This window comes from Chlorocebus sabaeus, chromosome 2 (genome assembly GCF_047675955.1).
Source record: "Chlorocebus sabaeus isolate Y175 chromosome 2, mChlSab1.0.hap1, whole genome shotgun sequence".
In the NCBI taxonomy this organism is placed as follows: Eukaryota; Metazoa; Chordata; class Mammalia; order Primates; family Cercopithecidae; genus Chlorocebus; species Chlorocebus sabaeus.
The window spans coordinates 30,055,141-30,067,533 of record NC_132905.1 but is presented as its reverse complement, the minus strand read 5'-3'; the positions used below and the strand labels follow the sequence as shown (position 1 = coordinate 30,067,533).

Sequence of the window (12,393 nt, the reverse complement as noted above, 5' to 3'; positions counted from 1 at the left end):
CACATGTACCCCTGAACTTAAAAGTTAAGAAAAAAAAAATTACTAACCTTAGACAACACCTATGGACCCCCTGCAATAGAAGATGAGCTATAGCTCAGTACTTCTCAAACTTTGATGGGCATTCCAGTCACCTCAGTAAAATGCAGGATCTGAGCCTGAGGCCTGCAGGGGGGCTAAGATCAGGCATTTCTAGGAAGGGGTAAGGGGTAGGGAGTGATTCTGCTGGGGCCGTGCTGCCAGCCGCCATTCAACCTCCCACCTCCCTTCCTCCCTCCCTTTTATAAAATGAGGTGTTGCTGTTGCCTTTCTCCTGTACTGATTTTTCTTTTTGTAATTTTCAGAAAGGGAGGGATGATTATCTGCATGCTTGAGTCATATTGTCATTTTCCTAGGAAAATAACTGATAATATAATGCTGACTCTGGCAATGTTTTCTGTTTTATTCCTACTTCCAGGGGACCGCTGGAAGTGAGGCTATGGCCACAGAAGAAATGTCTAACCTGGTGAACTACATTCAGCCGGTCAAGTTTGAGTCATTTGAAATTTCAAAAAGTAAGTTTTCCCTGGAGAAAAACCCCTCTTGTAGCATATAATGATTATATTTTAAATACAGAGTAATGGGACCAAAGAATGTTACCCTTAATAGAGCTATTTATACTTTTGAATATATTTTAAAATATGTGTACATTTTGACTGTCTTGTTACCCTTACACATATATATAATAAATATACATGTATTATAATATATAAAAATAACCATATGAGAAAGTACAATTGGGAATTGTACTTTGCTTTTTGTTCGCAACGCACAGTGACATCCATCTATTACATAAGTGATAATGTTGAAATAAACTACCTATTTCCCAGAAGGGAAGCAGGCAGAGACTTGATGAACCCTGATAATTAGAAATAGAACCAATTTGTCTATATTCCATTTGTCCAGCACGTTTTGTATGTTTAGAATAAAACGCATTAACTTCACATCACTTTGTGTTTTCCCTTTATTCAACTATACATCCATACTTATGCAAATAAAAATATCATCTTTACCTGGACAAAAGCGTTCTTTTATGAAAATGCCCCTTGTATTTGCATGAAGTGTAAGATGTTATCAGATTAAGGGAATCCTTGAAACTTACTAGCTGCTTATAAGGGTGTGCACTTAAAAACAGAAATGTTGCCTAAATGTACTAGCTTCTAATCAAGGATGGCTTTGCAGCTATATTAAAATCCAAGCCTTTACAAAACACACTTGTTTATATTTGTATAATTTTATAAAAAGTCTTCACTTAGTGGTATATGGAATCTAGATCTCTACAACAAAGAATTCAACTTCCAAGAGTTTATATATAATGATTTCTCAACATTTAATTCGATGTCCTAATTTCTGATATTTCCTACAAGTTGTTTTATTTGAAACATCCTTGCATAGTTATTTTTATATCACTGTAATTTCTTTGACTGCAAAATGAGTTTCTCTAACTCATTAGTTAAAGTTCCAAGACAAGTAGCCAAGTGTGAGAAAGAGCCGATATATTTGGATTCGTCAGAACCTGGAAACAACAGCACCAGCTAGACTCACAAACAAGCACTTTTCTCCATGTGTTTAATATCATTTTATAACCTTAAAAAAAGAATATTCAACATATTTTACGAAGTACCTATTAATGTTGACTTAATTTTAATTAATAGTTATGCTTAATTTAATAAGTCATATAAAAATAGATTTATGATGGACCAAAATAAGACAAGCGAAGGTTTGCCTCAGAGTGGATTGGAGAAGATGAGAAGATGGATAAAGAAGCCTGGAAATCATTAAGAAAAATGAGGTTTTAATTTTGAAAGAGAGGTCAAAGAAGGAAAATATCTCAAAGATAAGTCAGTTTAAAAAATTTGGAGCTGTGTAGACACCCTGTGCGATACTTATCTAAAATACTGCTCATAATTGTTGGTTTTTAGTGGGGACGAGGGTAGAGAAAGTGACTCTTGGTCTTTCTAAACTAAGATAACTTTGTTTTGTTTCTCTCACTCTAATTGAAGGCTTGAATTTCACTTTCAAAATGTTTCTCTTGTGTTTAGCACATCCTCCTCTCTGGTCTCCATTTTATTTCTTACCGTATTAGTCGGTTCTCGTGCTGCTATGAAGAAATATCTGAGACTGGGTAATTTGTAAAGAAAAGAGGTTTAATTGACTCACAGTTCTGCATGGCTGGGGAGACCTCAGGAAACTTAACAATCACGGTGGAAGGCAACTCTTCACAGGGCAGCAGGAGAGAGAATGAGAACAGACAAGGGAAATGCCAGATGCTTATAAAACCATCAGCTCTCATGAGACTAATGCATTATCATGAGAACAACATGGGGGAACCACGCCCGTAATTCAATTACCCCCACCTAGTAACCCCCACTTGACACTGTGGGTATTACAATTCAAGATGAGATTTTGGGTGGGGACACAGCCAAACCATATCACATATCTAATATGAAAATGAAGCCATGAGACTGGAAAATTTCCAAGGATCTTTCTGTTTTCAAAGACCATAATTCTGTCATATTAGGTATTTGAACAAAAAAGTATATACAAACTGATAAGGTGACAATGTGAGTATGAAAGAGATAGCACCTAGCACAAACATTCCCATGGTCTCTTTTGTTAAACCCCACATTGGCCCTTACAGTTTATATATACTTTTTTGTATATACAAAATCTGGGTGAATTTAGAACAAAAGATTCCCACGGAGTCCCTGCTCTTTTGACAAATTCTTTTATTGCCACACTATACTTATCTAAAATTCATTCATGTCCCTAAATTACAAAAGCATAAGTAGCTCTGACCCAAGTAGCAAATATTAGAAAAGACAACTAACAAGACTCAGCTTTTGTTACAGGTAAATAGTGCACTAGAAAAAAAAATTAAATATTAAAGTTACATTGAGGATTGTTTGCTCTCAACTTCACTGAACATTTACCCATTTCTTTTATTAGTTATAATTTATAACAATGAATTGTATTTCTCATCTTCCCTTTTTTTGTTTTGTTGTTGCTTAACTCAGAAAGAAATAAAAGTTTTGAAATGTCTTCCTTCGTGGAAACCAAAGGACTTGAACAACTCACCAAGTCTCCAGTGGAATTTGTAGAGTATCCTTGATTTGACGAATGACTGCAGAATGAACACTGCTGAAGTCTTGTGCTATTTGTTCATTTGGTTTTTTAATAAGGAGAAAGATGCATAAAATGGCTTAAGTATATAGCCTGGGGTGGATAAATAGTTTCAGGTATCATATACAATGCTGGGCGGGGTAGTCTGGCCTATGGAATACAAAACTGGTCTTGGAATAAAGGAAGCCTAGATTTCAAGGTTGCCTTCACACCACCAAGCTCTGTGTCTTTTGGCAATTTGCTTAATCGAGACTTTCCTTGTCTATAAAACAGAAGTAATGATACTATCTTTATGGTTTGCTCTTTGGATTAGGTACAACATATGTAACATGAGTATGCATACTTTACACATATGTAAGATATATGTAAAGAAATATATGCCTGACTTGGCATCTCACATACTTATATGTACTATATGTCCAAATAGTAAGGATGATGATGATGACATTGTAAATATAAATATACATTACTAAGAATGGATTTATTGATATTACTGACAACAAAAATTTTTGCTATTATCCATGAACTAAAATAAAGTGAAGCAGGCTATTAAATTTCTTTCATAAAATTAACACTAAATATCACAAAGTGCTCAATTTCATGTAGTAAGTCCTAGAATAAAGTTACCTTTAAAATTCATCAATGGAAGAAGAAGCAAATGTTGACTCCATAAATAAAGTCCTGCTAGAAAATTATCATTGTTAGTATTCATTATTGACTGTGTGATAGACCTTGTCTTAGCTCATTCAATCCTCACAGTAGTCCTATGATGTAGAAATTGTTTAATCTATTTTATAGATGAGGAAACTGAGGCACAGAAAGACAAAATAACTTATCCAAGGTTATTCAGCTAGCAAGGTTGAGAGTTGAGGTTCAATTTCATTTTGCCTAGCTCAGAATCCTAACCAACCTTCACCTAACTTGGTGATAGGAATTAGTCAGTCATGTTTTAAAGACATAGCATGGTCCAACAACTACAAGATTCTTAGGATGGAAAACTGATGATGATAGGAACCAAAATATGAAGCAAGATCACAAACTTCCATGCTACATTGACCTTGTTATCAATTATAAAGAGTACCACAGTCTTGGCAAATAGCATTCCCAGAGAAAATTAATAAAATGAGCAGACAGCATTTCAAAAATAGCTATACAGTGTGTATTATCTACTTCTGCCAAACACTATATCATTCTTTCAAATGATTTAACACATTCCAGCCTCCTTGTGTGTCCTTAGTCATTAAGTCCATCCTTATTACTCTCCACAAAATCACATTGACTTTGGCTCAGCCACTTTTTGCTACCTCATTGACTTTTACCCACGGGGCTCTGCAAAGGTGATGCTATGCCTATGTGATAAGAGCATACTTATTATGTTGGTTTAGAAAGCTTTTTGCATATTTGATATTACTGACAACAAAAATTTTTGCTATTATGCATGAACTAAATTAAAATGAAACAGGCTATTTAATTTATTTCATAAAATTAGCACTAAATATCCCAAAGTAGCCCAATGAGATCATCAATATTTACTTCATTTTCCAAATGGAGAAAGATGGAAAATAGCTTCTTAGTTACTATTATTGACTAAATATTTTTATAATTGTATTCACTACTTAACATGATGGTCCAGATATAACAAAATGCAGCTTAGCAGGATATATCCAAAAGGAACACGTGTGGATTCATCCAACTATATGCCTCAGCTCTTCTGGAATGCAGGTTGTCAGATGGTGGCACTTAATTTCCAGACAATGGGTAAGTACATGCTTGTTCCCATTCTGCTATAAAGTCACATTGCCAAGTGTCCAAAAACCATTCTTACATAACAGGGGGAGAGAAAATTGCCAGACTTGATTGAAAAAAATAATAAAAGCAAATTACAATGAAGGGAATATCCATGCATTTAAAAAAGTGAATTTTGAAAATCAAGACATTTTATTCAATTATTCTGTAAATGGATCTTTATTTCTGCAGGTTTTGCATTATTTTTCAAACAAAAATTTTTATACTTTTAAAAATAATACATATTTATTTTGAAAATAATGGAAAATTCAATAAGTATTTTAAAAATGAACTGCCAGGAATGCTACCAACTCAGAGATTCCACAGTGTTGACTTTTCGCTTTGTAATCTATGTCTTTTTTGTCTACATATAAATGCTTTTTTATGTAACTCCTCTTTAAAATAAATACATATATATAATTCATATATACATATATAAACACACACTCACTTAAGTGCCATACACAGACATGAATTTCAATAACTTCTTACTAAGCGTATTTCACAATTCACTAAAAACTTATTTCTATTCCCTAAATTTCTTTTGGAAAACATTTTAAAAACAGAATTACTAGTGTTAAAAGACGTGAAGGTTTTAATTACCTTTATGAATATTGCCAAATTGTCTGTAAAAAATGTTGCGCTACATTATTCCGCTGTCGGCAAAGTTTAATATGAGGTGGCCTCTCATTTGCGATCTTGGTGGTTAAGTATTATCATTAAATAATAATAATAGTAATTAAACCTCAGACAAAAATCTGTTATTTCACTGTTATTTTAAATTCATTTCTTGAATCATTATTGAAATTGAACTTTTAAAAATATGTTCCTTGGTTTTTGTATTTCTGCTTTTATGAATTACATATTCAGGACTCTCATCAATTTTCTTGTTGATTTATAACAGCACTTTTTTATTTAAAGGGTATAATGTCTTTTGTGAAGCAGACAAATTCATCGGATCAGGTCGGGCCGATTAATGTTTAATTAAAATTCTTGGTTTACTTGTGTGATTACAGCCTTCTCACCCCAGGATGAGAGCCTTATGCTCCCATTTTTCCCATGGTTTCTTTTTTATTTAGCCTTTTCATCCATCAAAATTTAGTTTTGGTCCATAGTCTAAGTGAGATCAATCCTTTTTTTCATCCTAAACAGTCATCCCACTGAACTGGAATTACAAGTTAATAGATGCAGCCTTTTTCGTTGTGGTTGTTAATTCAGACCCATTTTTTTCACTTTATATCTTTTCCATTAATAAATTTGTCTGCCTTCTGGGATGCAATAACTCACTGTTTTTTACTGTATAATATGGATTAATACCTGGAAGTGGTGATTCTCCTTTACTACCATTAATTTTCAATTCCTTTTTTGCCATTGCCAGTGGAATTCTTATTTCAAGTAAACTTAATCTAACTGTGTTGTGTTTACTTTGACCAGTAAAAAAAAGAAAACTATTTTTAAAATCATATTAAATTTATAAATTTATCTGACAAAAACTGACACCTTTTTAATTTTTACTTTTTCTGTCACAGGAAATATGCTTTTCTCTTTACTTTAAAATTTTTTTGTGTTTAGTCCCTCAGCAAAATCACTTGTCTTCATCAGAGGTCTAGTTTTCTTAGATTGGCTCTTTCTTTTTATTTATATTATATTTTTAACAGATTGTTTCTGGATATTTATATGTGTATACTTATTTATTTTATAAATTATTATATTTTACAAATGATCATCTTCCTAGATTCTGATAATAGCCTATTTTTTTGCAGTACATTTCATTGGACTTTTTAGACACTCAAAGACAGTAATTTAATCATATCTCATTTCTCCACCTGCCTTATTTATTGCTTTGGCCTGACCATTCTAAGGTATTAAATGAGGGTTCCGAGTGGGCATCTTCCTTTTTTTTCAGTAGGAAGTTCAACATTATGCCTTTTATTAAGTATCTATCAAGCTCTAAGTCACAAGTAAGAGTAATTTGCTAGATATTTATGGCTTTTTAAAATCAATTAATTAATTTTTTATTGATACATAATAGCTGTACAAATGTTTGCAGTACGTATGATAATTTGATACATTTATATAATAAAATCAGAGTAATTGGGATATCCATCACCTGAAATATTTATCTTTACATTAGAAACAATCAAATTGTTCTCTTCTAGCTATTTTCAAATGTACAAACTATTAATGTTAATTATAGTCACCTCCTTATCTATCAAACACCAGGTCTTACGTCTTCTATCTAAGTGAAGAGTGGGCATCTTTCTCTTCATCCTGATCCTAATATAAATTTCAGTGTTGTGATATCATCAAGTCAGATATTGGCTGTGTCTTTGAGTCAGATATTCTTTAACATACTAAAGGACACGGATCCTATTTGACTAATGTTTTGGAAGTTTGTATTGAATGTTATCAAATGTCTCTTGGACATCCATTGGGATGCTCAAATGTTCATCTTTCAGACATAAATGTGATAAGTTATCTTAATAGATCTCATTTCCTATTATATAATTATCCTTTTGTTCCCAAGGTAGGCTCTACTTATTTGTTGTGTATTATTTTTAGAATATATGACTTGCTAATGTAATTTTCAGGCTTTTGAAGCTAATTTTTTCAAGTGTCATAAATCCATTATTTTTCTTGAAATTTTGTCTAATTTTGGCATCATAGTTATGTTTATAAAATAATAGTTTAGCGAGAGAAGATTTCACTTATTTTTTTCCTGCTCTAAAAGTGATTTGTTACATGAAACTTTAGAATAATTCTATCATCACCTCTTTATTATCCACATAGAGATGAGTCGTGACACAGATAACCTGGAACAGTTGACAACTTCCTAGATTCTTTACAACTTTAATATGTGTTTTTTCACCCTATCAATTGCAATATGTGTGAACGTTCATTTGATGCACTGAGTCTGAGGAAAATTTTGACCAGTAACTTTTGATTGCTGGAAGAGTCTATGTATAATTAGATATTCGTTGTAAGTAATCACAGAAGTGCAAATTTTTAAAAAGTAATTTTATGTACAAATTAAAAACCAAGAAAAGGAATGACGGAATCCTCTTATAATGAGGTATGGAGAAGTCCATTCTCAAAAACATGGCTTAGCAGTATAAGCTAGTTTAAGCTTTTGGAAGGGCATTTTAGCAAGGCATCAAAGAAAGCTTTTCCAATGTGGATGTCATTTGTCCCAGAAATTCCACTTATAAGAAAATCACTGATGATGGCTTCAAAGATTTCACCACAATGATGTTTATCAAAACATTATAAGGGTGAAAAATTAGAAAAAACATAAATGTGCCCAAAAGGGGACTGATTAAATACATTATATTCTAATATATGCTTTAAGTATTAGAATACTATATTTAATATATTATATATTAAATGTATTAGAATAATATAATTATTATATTATAATATATATTATAGAATAATTATTAATAAATATATTAGAATATAATAAATGTATTAATACATATATTGGAATAAATAAATTATAATATTATTCTAAGATATATTATAACTATAGGTATAATATGTAATATAGATATATAATATATAATATATAATAATAGAATAATATATCTAATATTATATATTAGATATTTTGTATGTACTATATATAATTAGACATTAGATATTAGATACATTATATATATTATATATTATAATATATATTCTATTATATATTAATATATTAATACATAATATAATATCTAAATATATTATTCTAATATAGTTAATAAAAGGAATTTGAGAAAGCTGTTATAATTAAGGCAGATAAATATTAAATGAAATCAACATACTGTATGTCAAAATATATTTGAAGTGGAAAAGCAGGCTGTACACCCCCTGTTGGCAGTGATTATTTCTGGATTTGGGGACTACAGGTAAATTTTTTTTCTTCTCTGTGTTTTCTACATTTCTACAATAACTAACTCTCTTCTAAAGGAGTACAGTCATAAAAGTAGACTATGATAAACCTTACTTTACAATCTTACTTTCTTATCCCAAATATAGATAAACTCACAATAAGGCTTGTCTTTTTGATATTCAGACCTGGCTATGCAAATAAATATGGGGATGTATGAATACAACGGAAAGAGTGGCTATAGATTGAAGCCAGAGTTCATGAGGAGGCCTGACAAGCATTTTGATCCATTTACTGAAGGCATCGTAGATGGGATAGTGGCAAACACTTTGTCTGTTAAGGTATGTATTCCCCATCACAAAAGTGTTCCTAATAATAGTGTTGAATTTATCTACATTGCATAAAGAAGTGGCTTAGTCATTACAAATTTAGTAACTAGCAAAGATTCTACTTTCTTCCTACATTTTTTTAATCTAAAGATCAAATACACATTAAAAGTTTTCATAGGCCACATGGATAAGATAAAGGGACTGAATCTCATTCTTAATGATAAAAATCGGGCTCTAAATCGACGAAATAAGTTAGAGAGACTCGTCATAACCAATCCTCTTTTTTGGTGTAACTATCCTACTGTGAAATTTACATGATAATTAGTGGCCCATATTGGAGAGATTTTCTGGTCTTTTTTCCCCCCTTTGGTTGTTAGCAAAATTAGAGAAAGAACATTCCCTCAATAAATTATCAAATATTAAACAAAAGCTTTCAAGTTACTTTAAATGGTTTTTTAGAATCTTCCAGAATATTCAGAGATTTTAAAGCACATGTTAATGATCTTTAAATAAAAGAGTTGCTTTATTAAATATATATGTATATATCGATATATATACATATACATATACATGTATCATAAATATGTAAAATCATATATATACATACGTATGTATATCTGACCCTAAATAATTCCAAATGATTTTTTATTCTTTGAAATTGATTTTATAGCAGATATAATTTTTTAGCTATCAGAAAATATTTTTAATACTGTGAAAGGAAAATCAATTTTTTAGAATACATTTTTACATGGATTCTTCATTGTTAAAGCTTTTCAAAAATATCATCTGTTTTCTGTTTAACTGAATAACTATAGAACAAAGAAATTTTTTTAATGGACATAAATGCAATTTTTTGATTAACCTTAAACAAAGGCATTTGAAAAACTATGTAAAAAATTTCTATAACAGCTTCACTAATTTCTTTCTACCCTAAGCAGTTGAGCACATTTTTACCTTAAAACTTTTGTCACTTTATATCAAGGGTTTAAAGAATAAAATTTCAATGAAGTGTCTCATAATTATATCTTTTGAAATTACTTCAAGCCACATATATAAAGAGTTCAAGTTGGCAGAATTAGAGTTTATTTTAGAAAACTGTTTTCAGAAAAGGCTGTTTAATTTCTGTCAGGTGTGATTAAGATAAACTCATAAGCTTCATGTACTGATAGAATGCTACTTTTAGAATTGTTTTCAATTGTTACAGTTCGGTTGAATTAATAACATTTTTGTCTTGTTTGTAGATTCGTCTTGTTTTGAATGCATTTGCTTTTTTTTTTGTCTTGAAAATTCTACTGTAACAGTAAGCAATTATAAAACAATGACACAGAGGCAGGAAAGTATGTTGAGTTGTGAAGGGGAAATAGTTGAGCCCCAGACAAGTGTAACCTGCTGCTCCTGTCCAGAGATGCTGTTCCAGAGCTGTCAGTCTCCCCAGAATGGACAGTCCTCACTGCAGTAGAGCCCTACCTTTCACATTATAGCTAGAGCCAAGATGCAGATCATAACTTTCCAATTATGCCTTTGTTTTCATTTTCTGGCATAGATTTTATAATGTCAGAATGGACTTATGAGCTTACACGATGTTGTACCATCCTATTTTACTGATGGTTTACATTGTGGTTTAGTGTCATGAATTTAGTTTAGGACTGTACTTTGGTCAAACATCTTAAACACACAAAATCTGTGCATCTGAATTCCAAGTAGGACTTCTATAACTTAGAAGTTTTAAACATGTTTTGAAATGTCTGCTCATTTTATAGACATGGTTCTCACAAAGAACCTCAAGTTAAACAAAGAGATTGTTGCTAGCAGGTCCCACGCACTCAAGCCAAATAGAACATACAGGGGAAATGAGTTGTCCCAGGACACATTCAGAGAGCCTTCCTGATGACTTTCTCTCACATTACTCAGAATTTCTGACCACATCAGCATGTAACTGACGTTGACTTTACTCAGCCTTTGATGGCTATTCTCACGCCACCATTTTGTCTTGATTTCTGGCCCAGCCATAATTCTGTCCCCTTTCACAATCTTGAGCTCAGATTGTGAGCCCAGCCGTAATGCTGTCTCCTTTTCACAATCTTGAGCTCAGAAAGTTCTTGACCAGCAGGCAACTTTCTTGTAACCACCTAACCCGGATTCACCAGGTTTGCTCTGTCGGCACTTGCTTCCTGCTGTTCACCTTCCTGGTATACAGTGGGAGCATATCTTGTTTGCCTCCATTAACCTTTATGACAGCTAATGGATACCTCAGGTTTTGAAAATTTGGACAGAAACAGAGGCAGACATGGAAGACATTTATAAATATGTAATATTAAAAATCTCTTTTAAGTCTATAATATCAATTAGTTCTGTAGCTAGACAAAGAATACCTAACTGTAGATGGTGACACCATGTGAGATTAGGGGTACCAATAAACTGATCTTGATGGTTTAAAGTGAATACTTGTTCATTTATTCCTCCTACAATACTTTGTCTTATTAATTGACTACTTCTAACCTTACCATTTTCAATATCCCTCTACCAATCTGTATTAGTTCATTTTCACAATGTTATAAAGAACTACTTGAGACTGAGCAATTTATAAAGAAAAGAGGTTTAATTGACTCACAGTTCTGCATGATTGAGGAGGCCTCATGAAACTTGCAATTATGGTGGAAAGTGAAGGGGAAGTAAAGCACATGTCACACGAGGGAAGGAGAGAGAGAGCGAGGGGAGAATCGCCATACACTTTTAAACCATCAGATCTTGTGAGAACTCACTATCATGAGAACAGCATGAGAGAAACCACTCCCATAATCCAATCACCTCACACCAGGTCCCTCCCCAAACATGTGGGGATTACAATTTAACATGAGATTTGGGTGAGGACACAGAACCAAACCATATCACAGCCCGTGAAGTGAAAGGGAAATCATATTTCTACTCTTCTATTCCATTTTGCTTATAATTCAACATTCACCAGCAGCATTTGTGGCTCTTTAAAGTATTCTCTTATGTCTGTGTTATTTGCATATCAAAACTCCTTATAGATTGATTGATTGATTTTCTAGATTATATCAGGTCAGTTTCTTTCTGATAAGAAAGTCGGGACTTATGTGGAAGTGGATATGTTTGGTTTGCCTGTGGATACGAGGAGGAAGGCATTTAAGACCAAGACATCCCAAGGAAATGCTGTGAATCCTGTCTGGGAAGAAGAACCTATTGTGTTCAAAAAGGTTGGTCACATGTTCTTGATATGAGTTATGA

The 12,393-nt window shown here is 32.3% G+C and overlaps 1 protein-coding gene across 4 annotated transcripts in view; it reads left to right on the top strand.

The window, feature by feature from the left end:
- PLCB1 (phospholipase C beta 1) overlaps window positions 1–12,393 on the top strand; it is a 761,313-nt gene that overhangs the window by 597,133 nt on the left and 151,787 nt on the right. For all 4 annotated transcript variants that reach the window (XM_008018384.3, XM_008018395.3, XM_037990865.2 and 1 more), the window contains exons 16-20: window positions 455–551; window positions 3,054–3,138; window positions 4,793–4,917; window positions 9,002–9,156; window positions 12,198–12,362. In XM_008018384.3, coding sequence (XP_008016575.3) covers window positions 455–551; window positions 3,054–3,138; window positions 4,793–4,917; window positions 9,002–9,156; window positions 12,198–12,362 — 627 coding nt within the window. The remainder of the gene's footprint in view (window positions 1–454; window positions 552–3,053; window positions 3,139–4,792; window positions 4,918–9,001; window positions 9,157–12,197; window positions 12,363–12,393) is intronic.